The 17041-nt window shown below is 46.4% G+C and overlaps 1 protein-coding gene across 1 annotated transcript in view; it reads left to right on the top strand.

The window, feature by feature from the left end:
- The window catches only part of LOC117355910 (glutamate decarboxylase 1-like), a 135731-nt gene that overhangs the window by 62452 nt on the left and 56238 nt on the right, over nt 1-17041 (top strand). The window contains exons 5-6 of the mRNA XM_033935024.1: nt 2359-2471; nt 6624-6739. Coding sequence (XP_033790915.1) covers nt 2359-2471; nt 6624-6739 — 229 coding nt within the window. The remainder of the gene's footprint in view (nt 1-2358; nt 2472-6623; nt 6740-17041) is intronic.

Raw genomic sequence — 17041 nt, 5'->3', positions numbered from 1 at the left:
TGGAATGCGCTTCCAGAGGATGTAATAGGGCAGAGTACGGTACTGGGGTTTTAAAAAGGATTGGACAATTTTCTGCTGGAAAAGGAGATAGAGGGGTATAGATAGGATTACTGCACAGGTCCTGGACCTGTTGGGCCGCCGCGTGGGCGGACTGCTGGGCACGATGGACTTCAGGTCTGACCCAGCAGAGGCATTGCTTATGTTCTTAAGACCAAACTCAAAACGTTTCTCTTCAATGACGCCTACGAAACCTAAGAACATAAGAATTGCCATTGCTGGGTCAGACCTAATCTAGGATCCCGTTTGCTCTCTCTGGCATAACTCTCTCTTCAGGTTTTTAAATCCAAACGCCTCCTTAGAGGCGAACCAGCCCCTCTTGTTCTATCCTCCCCTCTCCTACATTTATACATGTTTTTATCTCAATGTATTTTTTTTTTTTTATAACCTCTTGTAATTATAACCATGGATTCGGTTACTTGTGATTTTAAAACAAAATTTTTTTTAATTTTTCAGGCTATTTTAAGCCTTGGAAGCCCCCCTTTAAGCCTTACCTGGTGGTCTAGTGGGTTGTGGGGGCAGGAGTGATCTTCCCATGCTCCTGCTCATAGGAAATGGCTGCCTTGAGCTCCCGTAGTCTCTCAAGACTTAGATGGGAGCAAGGCATCCATTCGCGGTTTTTCCAGATAAAAAGAATGACAAACAGACAGAGGGCCAGAAAGACAGACAGACAGCGGCCAAAGAGAGAGAGACAAAGAAAAAACAAACAAACAGACACACAGGGGACCAGGGAGAGACACAGACCGAAAGAATGACAGACAGACAGGGGGCCAGAGGGACAGACAGAAAGAAAGATAGACAGATAGCCAGCAGCCAAGGAGAGAGACAAAGAAAAAAAGACATACAGACAGCCAGCGGCCAAGGAGAGGGAGAGAGAGAAAGGAAAAATAACCATCCAACCAGCCAGCAGCCAAGGAGAGCGAGACAAAGAAAAAAAAACCCAGACAGATAAACAGCGGCCAAGGAGAGAGAAAGAAAGAAAGACAGACAGACAGGGAAGCATCTCAGTGCAGTGGCAGCAGTCCTGACCGCCAATCCCCCATTCCTTACCCAAAGCAGCAGTGGCAGTGCTGTAAAAAGGCTGTTCGCGGCAAGCCCTTCAGGGCCTTTCCTCTGCCACATTACTTCAGATGCAGTAGAAGAAAGGCCCTGTCGGGGCTGGTTGCGAATAGCCTGTTTACAGCGCTACAACTGCTGCTTTAGGTAAGGAATGGGGGGTTGGCGGGTCAGGACTGCTGCCGCTGCTACTGATATTTGGGTGGGGGAGGAAAGAGATGCCTGATTGGGAGTTGGGGCCTGGGTTAGTGAGGAGAAATGAGACATGGGATAGCCACTGGAAAGTGAAAGCCACAGCTGGATTGAGGAAAGGGCAAGGGATCCCTTAGCTGGCACAGCTGGAAGGAGGCTTCAGTGAGGGTCTGGGCAGGTTTAGAGATAGAAAGAAGGAAAGATAGACAGTGAAAGAGAGAGAAAAAGAAAGAAAGAAAGATAGACAGGGCAGAGAGAGAGAGAAAAAGAAAGAAAAAAGATGGGGCAGGGAAGAGAGAGAAAAAGAAAGAAATAAAAAAAGACGGGGCAGGGAGAGAGACAGAAAAAAAGAAAGAAAGACAGCCAGCCATCTATTCTAGCACTCGTTAATGTAACGGCTTAAACACTAGGAGTGGAGTACAACGATTAAACCGGCTTGCACCACAAAGGAACCCGTCAGCGCCTCATTTAATTGAGCAATAGGCTTAATCAGGGCCGATATTTGGCACTCAACACTTCACAATTGGTTTTAATTGGAGTTAGGTGACTAACTCGAAAACCCTTGATTCTATAAAATGTAGACACCTAGCCCAAAGCGCCGTCACTAAAAGTAGTCGTAGTTAGGGGTGACGCATGAGCGTGTTTTCAAAATGGCCGCCTCTTTGTGAATCAGGTGCAGTTAGGCTCTGATATCGGTGCCTTTAGGCATAGAAAGCCTTGGCATAAATTAAGAAGCACTTATGTTTTATAGAATGGATGTTGATATCAGTGCCTAACTTTAGGTTGATGTTATAGAATCAGGATACGAATGTCTAGGTACAATTCAGTCAGCAGTGACAAGCATTTTATAAAATTCAAACCGCTACTGACTGAACATTATTCCCTATGATTTTACTTTTTTGCCCAGAAACCCCAGAAAGATGTTTCATTCAGGAAAAAAAAAAGACTTACAATTAACTGCATTTAATACAAATATCTCTGCAATTGCTATGATGTTAATTACCTGTTTCTATGATAAATTCCTACCTGTAACATTGTGTTTGTGTCATTTAGGTTTACATTCGAAATAGCTCCTGTGTTTATCATTATGGAGGAGATCATTCTGAAGAAGATGTATAAGATAGTTGGGTGGGGTGAAAGTGAAGCCGATGGAATATTTTGCCCAGGTAAGGAACAGGAATGTTCTTGATAATTAAGAGTGTTCAGAGAGAACAAAGGAGTAGCATAAAGATTCCATGCCTCTAAATGGGTGTATTTTTTTTTGCATCGCATGACAGCAATGAACCTCACTCCTAAGCCACTCTCTCAAATTCATTGCCAAGGCTGGCTGCAGTGGTGTAGTAAGGGGGGAAGGCAGGAGGGTAGTCCGCCCCAGGTGCTGTGTTGGTGGGGGCTGAATGAGATAAGTGTAGCTTTCTAATCACTCTATGTCACAGGTGTCAAAGTCGGTCCTCGAGGGCCAGAATCCAGTCGGGTTTTCAGGATTTCCCCAATGAATCTGCATGAGATCTATTTGCATGCACTGCTTTCAATGCATATTCATTGGGGAAATCCAGAAAACCCGACTGGATTCCGGCCCTTGAGGAGGGACTTTGACACCCCTGCTCTATGTCATAAAAATGTGTAATAAACTAACCCCCTCTTTTACTAAGGTGCGCTAACCGATTAGCGCGTGCTAAATGCTAACGCGTCCATAGACTAACATGCATGTGTTAGCGTTTAGCGCGCGCTAATCGGTTAGCGCACCTTAGTAAAAGAGGGCCTAAGACATTAACTCCCTCTTTTACTAAGGCGCGCTAACCGATTAGCATGCACTAATCGAATTAGCGCGTGCTAAATGCTAATGCATCCATAGACTAACATGCACGTGTTAGCATTTAGCATGCACTAAATCGATTAGCATGCGCTAATTGGTTAGCGCACCTTAGTAAAAGAGGGGGTTAATGCATGTGTTAGCATTTAGCATGCGCTAAATTGATTAGCGCACGCTGGATTTATCCACCAAGATCATATTAATACGGGAGTACACTTTATGTGGGGAAGAATAGTAAGTATAATCTCTTCCTAACATATGTATATTCAATTATTGAATCAAGTTGGGCAGACTGGATGGACCATTCGGGTCTTTATCTACCATCATCTACTATGTTACTATGTAATTGGTTAGCGCACCTTAGTAAAAGAGGGGGTTAATGCATGTGTTAGCATTTAGCATGCGCTAAATTGATTAGCGCACGCTGGATTTATCCACCAAGATCATATTAATACGGGAGTACACTTTATGTGGGGAAGAATAGTAAGTATAATCTCTTCCTAACATATGTATATTCAATTATTGAATCAAGTTGGGCAGACTGGATGGACCATTCGGGTCTTTATCTACCATCATCTACTATGTTACTATGTAATTGGTTAGCGCACCTTAGTAAAAGAGGGGGTTAATGCATGTGTTAGCATTTAGCATGCGCTAAATTGATTAGCGCACGCTGGATTTATCCACCAAGATCATATTAATACGGGAGTACACTTTATGTGGGGAAGAATAGTAAGTATAATCTCTTCCTAACATATGTATATTCAATTATTGAATCAAGTTGGGCAGACTGGATGGACCATTCGGGTCTTTATCTACCATCATCTACTATGTTACTATGTAATTGGTTAGCGCACCTTAGTAAAAGAGGGCCTAAGAGTGCTGTTTAAGCAACTGGATTAATAATATCAATTGATTACAATATCATTGGCATCCATACGAGATACATAAAAGATCATACGTCGGCTTGTGTTGTGAAAAAGAAAGTTATTGTAATTCAGTAAAGAAAGTTACCCCTCTTCTATTAAACTGTGTTAGCAGTTCTTAGCGCAGAGAGCCTTGCTGAAGGCCCCGCGCTGCTCCCGACGCTCATAGGAATTCTAGGAGTGTTGGGAGCAGCGCGGGCCATTCAGCACGGCTCTCCGCACTAGAAACTGCTATCGCAGTTTCGTAAAAGAGGGGGTTAGTCTCAACATTAGTCAATATTAACATATAAATATCATTTTTATGACAGTGAGATGAAGCACTGATACGAATTTTGCATTTAAGTTATCACTTTAGTATTCTTTTAGTGCACATTCACTTACACAAGAGAGGTTTTTTTAAGAATCCATGATTGAAATCTGGAACCTTTAAGTCTCAGATATATGTCCTTGAACTATTAAGTTCTGAGCAGGTTTCTGAGCTTCTTTTTCCTCTCTTATATGAATATAGTGTGATGATTTAGGTTTGGACACATTATTTGCTGCTGCTACTACTCCCATTGTGGCACATTTGCTGAAGCTTTGGAGCTCTTTTAAACTAAAACTATGTGGGTCTAGGCAAATTTCTTCATTAGCACCAATCTGTAATGTATCATCTTCTGGGTCATGGAAAGGAGAATTGTCTGTTTTAATAATAATTTAATTTTTAAATATCGCTATACCTGAAAGTTCTAGGCGGTTCACAACAATTAAGCATAGTACAAACAATGCAAATCATTTGAGATTCAGCAAGTTAAATGCATACAATGTAGGAAGAATACATACAATATAAGGGAGGATATAGACAATATTTAAAATAGAATAAAAATGTTAAAATATTAAGATATACAGTACTCTCCCGAGATTTACGGTTTTTCATGGGGGAACCGTAAGAGGGCAGCGGGAGAGGGCAGCAGGAGAGCAGCCGGAGTGCTGCGAGTGCAGGAAATCACTTGTGATTCGCTCCGACTGACTCTTCCTGCACGAAGTCGGGCCTTATCCAATCAGGAGCTGCGTGTCAAAGCAGCTTGTGATTGGATAAGGCCCGGCTTTGTGCAGGAAGAGGCGGTCGGAGCAAACCGCGAGTGATTTTCTGCACTCGCGGCGCTCCGGATGCTCTCTCCTGCTGCCCTCTTCTTGTCGGTGATTCGTGGTCCGAAAATACCGCGAATGACCGGGACCGCGAACAATGGGGGAACACTGTATTAAGAATCCAACTTATTGAATAATTGAGTTTTTATCTGTTTCCTAAAATCAAGATAAGAAGAGGCTTCTAACACAGTTTTGGCAAGCCATGAATTCAATTTGTCTGCCTGAAAAGAAAAGGTTCTTTCAAGGAACCTTTTGTAATAACATAAAGATGTTAGATATAAGGGACTTATTAACATCTGAATAATTGGGATAAAAATTTGGTATTTCTAATAGGGACTTCTTCCCATACCTACTTTAAATATGACATGACCCTGCATGGCTGGTTTAGAGATGATCCAGAGGATACACTGGGGAGGCTGCCACTTATGCATGCTGCTGAATATTGCCTCTTAATGGTCAACCATTATCGGCAAGACAGGGGCAGAGTTTGGGCAGAGCAGTCACATAGCCAGTTAGCAGGGTAGGAACCCACATACAGTTGGAACAGAGAAAAGGCTGTTCTAACTTTATGTGGGGAAGGTAACCAGGTACCAATAAGAATATAAACTGGTTCCTGGTTACCTTCTGGGTAGTGTCTCTGGCAGTCCCACCCCTCCCCCCAAATATGGATTCCTCCTCCCATCCCACCCAAAGATAGAGCAAGGTAGGCGCCCAGGCTCCCTGCCTACCTCCCCCTCTCCCTGGCCTACCTTGATAAATCTCTGGTTTCCAATGGTAAATAAGCAGGAGCAATGCCCACTCTCTGGCCCAGATCAGACACTGTACCTCTTCAAAATGGCTGCCACAACCTCTAGTGCCAGCCTCACAGTACTTCAATAGGTGTTGCACTATCAACCAAGAAATATTCTAGGAAATACTGTAGTTGTAATAAACATTTTTGGATCTGAGGGTCACTGGAGATAAAAGGTGAATATGTGCTTAGATCTGTTGCAAGGTAGTTCATGGTAGACACAAGATTTTAATGGAGTAGTTATGTTCATTCTTTCTCCTGTGAATCCCAAATACCTTTTTTTGTAGGCCTTTCCAAATATCTTTCTGATCAACCCCAATATTTCCCAAATATTCTTCTTCGGAGACATGCACTAAAAGAATACTAGCTTAAATGCAAAATTCATATCAGTGTCATAAACATGACATTTACCATGTTCCACCATGAATTTTCAGTTTGCGAATTGTGGACTCGCTCATTCGCGGTCTGCTCCGACCACCTTTTCCTGTAGTAAAATCAGGCTACACCAATCAGGAACTGCATGTCAAAGCAGCTCCTGATCGGTGTAGCATGACTTTACTACAGGACGAGGCAGTCGGAGCAGACCGCAAATGATTTTCTTCACCCGCCGGCAAAATTGATAGGGCATGTACTGGGCCTTACAGGGTTTCATTTTTTCCAGGTGGATCGATATCAAACCTCTACAGTTTACTTGTAGCTCGTTATAAGTACTTTCCAGAAGTTAAAACCAAAGGCATGATGGCACTTCCTAACATTGTACTGTTTGTGTCTGAACACGTAAGTACTATGCAATTAAATTTGGAAGCTGGCCACGTATAAGTGCACAACATGTTATTCTATAAGGTAGTGGGTAAGGGCTGCAGTTGGCAGGCATTTCTGTAAATTGGTACCCCCTTTATGGCACTCTGATGCAGTGCAGGGAGTGCAAATTCTATACCAGCATTAGGGCACCCTGAGGCCATTACAAAATGCTAGCACAAAGTCCCATTGGTACACCAATAAGAAGGCGTGCCTGCTTATGTCAAGTCAATAGCCAAGGTAAAAGGGTGTGCATACATCAGTCAATCAATGCATACATCTGATAGTACTCAAAAGGGTCCAGAGAAGAGTGACTAAAATGGTTAAGGGGCTGGAGGAGTTGCCATACAGTGAGAGTTTGGAGAAACGGCCTCTTCTCCCTTGAAAAGAGGAGACCGAGAGGGGACATGATCGAAACATTCAAAATACTGAAAGGAATAGACGTAGTAGATAAAGACAGATTGTTTGCCCTCTCCAAGGTAAGGAGAACGAGAGGGCACTCTCTAAAGTTCTTCTTCACCCAGAGAGTGATAGAAAACTGGAACGCTCTTCCCGAGTCTGTTAAAGGGGAAAACACGCTCCAGGAGTGGGAGGGTGCCTCTAACCCTGAGATGTCCTATCTGTCTGTCCAAATTAGATTGCATGCTCTTCTGAGCAGGGACCATCTATTGAATGTTAAATGTTCAGCACTGTGTACGCCTTTCAGCGCTATTGAAATGATAAGTAGTAGTAAGTGATGTAAACTGCTTAGATTTGTAAGTGGTATATACATCTTTTAAATATATAAATGCAGGCACATCTTATATAGAATTGCCCTTTTGAAGCTCTATTCTATGCTACAGAGTGTTAGTAGGTGGGGCGCGGGTGGAACATGGGCGTATCTTATAGAATACTCTAAGTTGCGCCCCGGTGTAACATGTGATGCATGAGGAGGGGCCTTAGGCCCTGATTGGCTGAGGCGCCTCAGGCTCCTCCCTTGGTATAGACAGCCAGGTTTTGTGCAAACTACTGAAGAATTTCAGTAGTAGCGCTACTGTAAGGAAAAGGTAGTGAGAAAGTATCCCAGAGATTTGTGCAGATGCAGGGAGCCTGAAGCCTCCTGAAGGGTTGGGACTGTGAACAGTATACAGTATTTGAATGGAATTCCTGTTTGAATAATGATGAATACTGAACCCAGTTTACATCCTGGTTGATAGATTTTGTTAATGCTGCGGCCAAGTCTTAGAAGAAAATACTGTAATATGATGGAGCAGAGTTTTGCTCAGAGGACTGTAGGCACTTAGAATCCTTCTAAATTGGAAGCTTTGATTTTCTCAGTCCACTCCCATCCACTTTCTTAGGTTTTCCCCCCATAATACATGGCATTGCAGTCCCTCTTAAGGAAACAGTGAGAATTCTAGGGTTATTCTTGAGAGCTCATTTTCTTTTCATCTTCAAATCTCTTAACTTGTAGTAAATACTTACATGTAGTTTAGTCTATACTGGAACCCTCATCTCTTCAAATTCTTTTACTTTTGTAATAGCAAATCTGGATTACTGCAACTCCCTTTTATCACGGTCTTCTTTTTCAAACAGGGAGGTTACAATTTATACGAAATATGGTCATAAAGTTGCTTTATATCAAAGGGAAAGTATGATTATATCACTCCTCTCTTCCCCTCTGAACCCTGGTTACCAGTAACCTTTCTAATCATCTATGCATATTCAGTCATTGTTTATTAAAGCTTCTACACTGCTTCTAATGACTGGGGAGTCAATTCAGAGCAGTTTACATGAGCTTCTATAATGATGTTACAATACATGGGATTCTGTACTACTATTTATCACGTGTATAGTGCTGAAAGGCATATGCAGCGCTGTACATTTTGACATTTAATAGTCCTAGCTCAGAAGAGCTTTCAATCTAACTTGGACAGACAGACATGACATATAGGGTTGAGGATGGGTGAGGTGAGAGGAGTTAGGAGTTGAAAGCATTCTCGAAGAGGTGGGTTTTTAACTGGGCCTTGAACACTGCCAGAGACAGAGCCCACTGTAGGGATTCGGGCAGTTTGTTCCATGCATAGGATGCAGCAAGGTAGAAGGGATGGAGTCTGGAGTTGGCAGAGGAAGAGAAGGGCACAGTTGAGGGGCTTACCAGCTGAATGGAGCTTCCGGGGTGGGGGGTTAGTATCATCGGGGGGAGCTAAGTGAAGAGAGATAGTGAGGGGCAGCTGAGTGAGTGCATTTGTAGTTCAGTAAGAGGAATTTCAATTGTATTCAGAAACAGATGGGAAGCCAGTGAAGTGACTTTAGGAGAAGGGTAACATGAGTATAGCAGCTCTCATGGAATATGAGATGGATTGGAGGGGAGCGAGATGGCTAAGCGGAAGGCCTGAGAGTAGTAAGTTGCAGTAGTTTAAGCGCAAGTTGATGAGGGCATGAATAAGGGTTTTAGTAATGTGCTCAGAGAGGAAGGGTCAGATTTTGGTAATATAGAGGAATAAGCAGCAGGTTTTAGCGATATGTTCTATCTGGGTGGAGAGAGAGGAGTCAGATAACCCTGAGATTATGAACAGACAAAACAAGAAGGATAAAGGTGTAATGGTGTTCCGCATTCTAGAAGTCCCTCATTCTTATCTGAGCTATTCATTCCATATACTCCAACGTAGGATTACCAGACATCCAGGAAAACCCAGACATGTCCTCTTTTAGAGGACTGGCTGGTTCCTGGATGGACTTTCTAAACCCCGGCAGTTTGTCTGGGTTTTGGAAAGTCCTGAACTTCGGCTGTGTCTGGAGGGCCTTCAACAAGCATGCACGGATGACATTACACACATCCGCACATACTGGAGGGCCTCAAGACGCTGTCTGGAGGTCGGGGAAAAAAGAGATGAGGCTTTTGGGGGGCGTGCCAGAAGGCGGAACGGGGCAGAGCTGGAGGTGGACCGGAGTGAGGCTGGAGGTTGAATGGGGTGGGTTGGAAGCAGAACAAAGTAGGGCTCCATTTTGTCTAGGTGTGATGATGCAGTGGCTTGGTAATTGTTTGGGCAGAGTTGGCCCAGAGTGACTCTGTCGTTGTCAGATAGCCATGTTTCTGTGATGAATAATATATCGCAATTGTGATCAGATAGGTGGTCTCATATGATGTTGATTTTGCATTGATCAGTGCTGTTTTTTTGTTTTTTTTTTTTAGTATAATATTTCTTTATTGAGCAAAATCAATAGCATACAGAACAAGAAGAGACAAAAACACCTCCGCATCTCGCAAAGAGGCTCTGATACAAGGCAAACAAGGAACACAAAAGCAATAATACAGGAGAACACCGAGGTGAAAAGGTTAAAGAATGCCCAATACAGGATTTTACCATAACCCCCAACAACCCCCCTCCAAAGCCCCAAGCCCCCCAAAATCACCCCCCCAGACCCAAACCCATACCCGTGTGGCTAGATGGGAAAACAAAAAGAAAAAGAAGAAGAAGAAGAAATGTGGAACACGGAAAGAAAAGAAGAGATAAGAGAAATTAAAGCAGACGGCATAGTGGGGGAAAAAGCACCCAACCCCTGCCAAGGACACCACAGCCCAAGATATTAGCAGTTCAGCAACATACTCCACTCCCGATGCGGGAGAGACAACCAATACCCCTCCCACACATCCTGAAATTTGGTCCAGCGGCTTTCGTCGTATCTCCCCACCACCTTACGCTCCAGGAGCGCTAAGTCATAAAGGGATATATGCCACTGGGAGAAGGAGGGAGCATGGGGAGTCCGCCAGGAAACCAAAATGGCTTTCTTGGCCAAAAGGAGAGCCTTAAACACCAACATCCGCTGCCCCGCAGAACAATGGGAGAGAGCCGCCCCATCATAAAAGAGGACTATAGAAGGGGTGCATGCAGGCAACGAAGGAGAAAGAGAGGACAGAAAGGTCCACACTTGCAGCCAGAAAGCTCGTATCCGGGGGCAATCCCAGAACATATGCCCCAGGGTAGCAGAACTCACAGGGCACTTGGGACAACAGGCATGAGAGGCAAAGCCGGCTCGATAGGCCCTCTGCGGAGAAATATACGTTCTATGCAGGAATTTATATTCCTGCTCCCTATGGAGCATATTTAAGGAGAGAGCACGCAAGAAGACAAAACAATGAGAAATCAAGGAGGGCGGGATAGCGCACCCTAGATCAGCGCTTCATGCCCCAGCCAACAGATCCGCCCGCTCAGTCGACAACGGTGACAGCAACGCGGTTACAAAGTAACGAAGACGCGGGGCCGGATCCTCCCACAAACCCAAACTCAAGCCAAGACTCCGTGCCACCGAAGCACGCAGAGACGGCTCTCCGAGACTACGAACATAATGGCGAAGCTGCAAATAACCAAAGGCATCCACTCGATCCAAACCATATAGAGACGCCAACTCATTAGGAGAGAGAAGAAGCCCCCTATCAGTAAGCACATCCCCCACTCTGCGTACTCCATGTGCATGCCAAAGCCGGAAGACTCGGTTTTCACTACCAGGACAAAACTGCGCGTTACCCACGAAGGGTAACAGAGGAGTTTCACTATAATTGGCCCCCAAGTGTTTACAAAGCAGTTTCCAGATACGTCTCATATAAGACCACACCACATGGCCCCTCTGGAAGGAGTTCAACCGAGCCGAAGGGGCATGCAACAAGAACAATCCCGAGACAGGGGACAAGAAGTCCCTGTCCACGGAAAAGGTCAGAAAGGAAGAACTCTCCAGACACCAATCCCGAATCTGGCGTAAGCCGCAAGCCAAGTTATAAGCTTGAAGATCTAAAAGACCGAAACCCCCCTGCACCTCTGGCAGCATCAGAATGCGAAGAGGCAAACGAGGCCTCCGTCCCCGCCACAGAAAGATCCGCAGGGCACGGTACAACTCCTCCAAATCCCTGCAGCGCAGCCAGATCGGTAAAGTCTGCAGCAGATAGAGCCACCGTGGCACAATCATCATGTTATATAAAAAGACACGACCCGCCAGAGAGACCGGCAAAGCACCCCATAGACGCAGACACTCGACAGAGGACCGAAGCAGAAGCCGGACATTAAGCTCATAAAGACGCACCAAGGAGGAAGGTATAAGAACCCCCAAATATTTCACCTGGGACGAAGCCTCCTTCAGAGGGAAGTCCGACCACAGGTGAGAGATGCGTAAATGAAGAGGGAGCGCTTCCGACTTAGAAACATTGAGTTTGAGACCCGAAAGCTCCCCAAACTGCTGAAACAACTCCAACAGTAAAGAAAGGTGCGAGACCGGATCAGTCAAAAGAACCATAATGTCATCCGCAAAGGCCAAACTACGCAGGGAAGAATCTCTCACCTCCACGCCCGTGAGCAATGGATGAGTGCGAATACATAGTAAGAGGGGTTCCAAAAATAAAATATAAAGCAAAGGGGACAGGGGGCAACCCTGCCGAGTACCACTCCGCAAGGAAAAGACCGGAGAAGCTACCCCGTTGACCAGCACAGCAGCCTCAGGATTAAAGTATAGAGCACGAAGAGCTTTCATATAAAATCCATCCACCCCATAGCGGAGCAGCAACGGGAAGAGAAAGGCCCACTCAACCCGATCAAAGGCTTTCTCGGAGTCAAAACTAATGGCCAATGCAGGCTGCCGTCGAGAATCACAATGAGCTAAAGCAAGCAAAAGCTTCCGAACATTATGACCCGCCTGACAACCCTTCACAAAGCCCACCTGGTCGTCCCCCACCAGAAAAGGAACAAGCAGGTCCAACCGATTAGCCAATATCCGGGCCAGGATTTTAAGATCAACGTTGATAAGCGATATGGGCCGATAAGACTCCACCAGAAGAGGGTCCTTACCTGGTTTAGGCAGTACAGTAATCAGCGCCTGATTTGAACCAGGAGGAAAGGAACCTCCATCCACTGCCCGCTCATAATACCGCTTCAACGGATCAGCCACAAACCCCTGCAAGAGACGATAGAATTCCCCGCCGAAGCCATCCGGACCCGGGGATTTACAGAGAGGTAAGGTTTTAATAACCCCCAATACCTCCTCCCCGGTGATAGGGGAGACCAAACTTACACTGTCAGTGTCCGAGAGCCGAGGTAAGGGCAGCGAGTCGAAATATGCCTGAATCGAAGAGTCCCGGTCCACCACCTCCGCCTTATACAGAGAGCTGTAAAAGGAGACAAAAAGTTTTTCAAGTTGAGGCTGGGCTGTAACCAGCTGCCCCCCTGAGTCTTTAAGAGAGGTGATGGAGGAGGAACCCCGCCGCGCCCTAGTCAGCTGGGCCAACATTCTACCCGGGCGATTACCGAACCTATGAAGGCGATACTTATAATAAAAGAGCGATTTATGTGCTCGTTCATGTAGGAGGGCATGGAGCGCTGCCTGAGCGGCCTGAAACTCATGTTTATGGAATAGAGTTGGAGAATGTAACACTAGAAGCCTGCTCTCCCGCACTTTACGCTCGAGAGCCAGAATCTTGGCCGCCAACATTTTCTTCCGGCGGGCACAATAGGCTATCACTGCCCCACGGAGCACCACCTTGGCGGTCTCCCAAAAAAGAGCTCCGTCACCCGCATGCACCCCATTGAACTCAACATACTCCTGCCATTGCAACTCCAAGTACCGTTTGAAATCAGGGTCAGAGTAGAGCGCTACCGGAAAACGCCAGCGCCCCCCCCCAGCAGGGGGTCCATCAGCAAGACTGACGTCCATCCATACCATAGTATGATCAGAAATAACCAACACCCCAATCTCAGCCTGATTAACTGCGTAGAGGGAGGAACGGGAGAGAAAGACATAGTCTATTCTGGAAGAGGAATCATGCACTTTGGAAGAATGAGTAAAATCCCTCTCTCCAGGGTGAAGGGTTCTCCAGACATCTACTACATCCAAAGCCTGCACCCAAGCACTCAGCCCATTATCCGATCTCCCAGAGGACCGTAAGGTCCCCCTGGAAGAATCCAAAACAGGGTCCAGAATAGAGTTAAAATCCCCCAGAAAAATCTTGTGTGTCCCAGGCAGCAGAGTCACTGACAGGAGTACCCCCAGGAGCTTTTTATAAAAGGACCGTTGAGCAGTGTTGGGAGCGTACACTGACAGCAAAAGAACAGGGCGCTGGTACAACGTACCCTGGACCAGTACATAGTGACCCTCCGGATCCGAAATGACCCGGGACTGAACAAAAGGGACAGACTTATGTAGCAGCAGAGCCACCCCAGCCTTAGCCTTAGAAGATGAAGCAGAATAACTTTGCCCCACCCAGGACTGTCTCAGCTTACCATGTTCCCGCTCAGAAAGCTTGGTCTCCTGCAGTCCCACTATATCTGCCCGATGTCAAGCTAAATGCTGTAAAATCTTGGTTCTCTTAATCGGAGAGTTAATGCCAGACACATTCCATGTCACACAGCGCACTCCCCGTTTAGGCGTCAGTCAAAGAGCAAACCAAGAAGGTCTGCCAAACAAAGGAGTAGAGAACCCCTGCCGAGAGTCCCAGCCCACCTCCCGGCAGTCACATTTCCAGCACATACATACACGCATCCCACCAACAACCACACAGATCCAGACCCCCACCCCTCCATCCACTAGCCCTCCCCAACCCCAACTCCCCCCTCCCAAACCCCCACCATCCCACACAAATCCAAATCCCTTTTCCCCCCCCGAGCCCCACACCCAGACCCAACTCCCCCCTCCCAGTTCCCCCCTGACACCCCATTCCACCACTCCAGAAGAGGGTACACCATAGGCCAAAAGTCCCTCCCCCCTTCAGCCTCCCAAACAGAGACCAAGCAGTAAAAAGCAAGAAAAAGGAGAAAAAAGAGCTAAGGGACAAACACGGGTGGCTAGAGCAGAACCCCATGTAGAAAAAGCGTCTAAGGGAAAAGAGGACACAGACTCCCACCATGGCAAGAGCCTACAAGAACCTAGCACAAGGAGCAATAAAACAGTAACCAGAACAAACAAAAGTGACACCCAAAAAGTACTCACAGTAGAGATAGAACCAGAACAGTATAAACCAGCAGGTCCCAATGGGAACACCACCCACTCCCCACGGGTGTTCCCCCACTCATATCAAAAAGAAATCACAGGACACAGTCAGAGTCCATCAAGTGCTCGGCTCCAGATCAGGATACCACTGAAGAACCTGCGCCCGGGCAGCCTCACTAGTCTCAAAAAGAAAAGGCTGACCCCCGTGGAGCACCCGGAGCTTGGCAGGATATTGCAAAGTGAAGCGTAGCTTTTTCTCAGTGAGGTGCTTGCAGACGGTCGAAAAGCCTTGACGGAGGGACGCCACCTGTGCAGAATAATCCTGGAAAATCAGGATACGCTGGTTCTGGAACTGTAAGTCCTTTTTTTGATGATAGGAGCGGAGAAGAAGATCTTTGATGGCAAAGTTGAGGATACGGAGGATCACCACTCTGGGCCTGGGCATGCCCTCCTGCCTCCTGCCCAAACGGTGCGCTCTTTCAATACGCAGGGGACCCAGACCCCGCGTAGCCAGCAGCTCCTGTGTCAACCATGCTTACAGCTTAGTCAGTAGATCTCCATCCGATACTGTTTCGGGGACCCCCACCAGGCGTAAGTTGTTCTGTCTGGAGCGGTTCTCCAGATCCTCCAGTTTCTCTTCACAATGCCCCACTTTGCGCTGCAGGTGCTGGATTTCTGCCTGCATTGTAAGGAGAGAGTCCTCCGCGGTGCTGACCCGCTGCTCAACCTCGGAGACACGCGTATTAAACTCCACCACCATCGTAGAGAGAGTCTCCAAGGACTCTTGCACCTTATCCAAGCGCGTTCCCAGCACTAGCAACACTGCTTCTGTGAGGTGCGCGATCATGTCCGTCCCAGCCGAGTCAGTGGCATCGCCCGCGGCCGCCATTTTGCCGTCCATGCTGGGACCCGATTTCGTGCGCTCGCGCTCTTTTTTACCTGCCTTCGCGGCCATATCCACACTCCCTCTCTGCAGAAATCTGTCCATAAAGCCCCAAGGAAACAGGGAGAACCGCTCGATCGTGGATATATTCGCTGAATATAGTTCAGGGAGGCCAAAGCAGGGGAAGAGCAGCGGAGCTCAAGGAAAACGCGTCTTCCCTGCTCTCTGCACGGCCACGCCCCCCATCAGTGCTGTTTTTAAGATGAGTTTTCATGTTTCCACATTGGGATTGGGGTTAGGCATGGGCGCCCCATGGTTTTCCTATGCCTGTGTGATTTATTGATGTTTCCGCATCTCCCATGGCCTGGGATTACTGGAATTGCTGATGGTGTGCTGGTCAAGCACATGGTGGTTTCGATGTTATAGTGTGGCTGGTAGATTAGTTTATAGTGTGGATAGTAGGGTTTTTTTTTCTAGGTGAGTTAGTGTCTTATGGTCTTCCTCAGCCTCACTCGGCCCTTTGGTTTGGCCCGCCAGCCGTTCAGGCCCACCTGGTGTGCTGCCCTTTATGGTCCACTGAAAGGTTGGAGGCACAGGGACTGCATCCCACCATCCATGTGGACAGGATTGCCAGTCGGGAGAAGGACGCTGTTCTGGATTCCCTTCCTCCTCTCCCTGCGGGGCCTCAGTTAGTATATGTGGCAAGCTAATCCTTGTACAGAACATAAGAATAGCCTTACTTGATCAGACCAATGGTCCATCTAGCCCAGTCTCCCGTCTTCAAGGAGGCCAATTCAAATCACAAAAAAATCAAATAGTAGCAACATTCCATACCACTGATCCAGGGCAAGCAGTGTATAATGTATTGGTGTATTTCAGCAAAATTTTTTTTTATAAGTAAAAGCACTAGCACTGGCAAAGCAAAAGAGGAATTTTATGAATTCCTATTAACCAACTCACTAACAGGCCCTCTGAACCTCCTTAGTGGAGACTTAAATTTACACTTAGAGCAATCTAACCAACCAGAGATCTCAGAATTCTGGTCCGTTCTAGCCACACTAGAATTTCCCAAACCACCTCCAGTAATAACCCACAAGAAAGGCCACCAATTAGACCTGGTAACTTTATCCTCAAAACACTCGACAAAACCCTAGATGGAGATCAGAAACTTGGTCCGACTTCCTATGGTCAGACCACAAAATATGCAACTTCGAATTAGATTGGCAATTGAAGACAACCTCAACCACAACGAAAGAAAAGATCAGATCCACTCCAATTCACACCAGTAGAGGCAAGATTAACCCAACTGAATTCTGGTCACACTATGACATCACTCATTACCAAGATGAGGAAAACAATCAATATATGTGCTCCTGGATCAAAACCAGCACCCGCATCCTAAACGAAATAGCCCCACTCAAAAAAAGAAGGAAGAGACCTAGATACCT

Source organism: Geotrypetes seraphini, chromosome 2 (genome assembly GCF_902459505.1).
Source record: "Geotrypetes seraphini chromosome 2, aGeoSer1.1, whole genome shotgun sequence".
In the NCBI taxonomy this organism is placed as follows: domain Eukaryota; kingdom Metazoa; phylum Chordata; class Amphibia; order Gymnophiona; family Dermophiidae; genus Geotrypetes; species Geotrypetes seraphini.
This window is presented reverse-complemented; position numbering and strand designations above follow the sequence as displayed.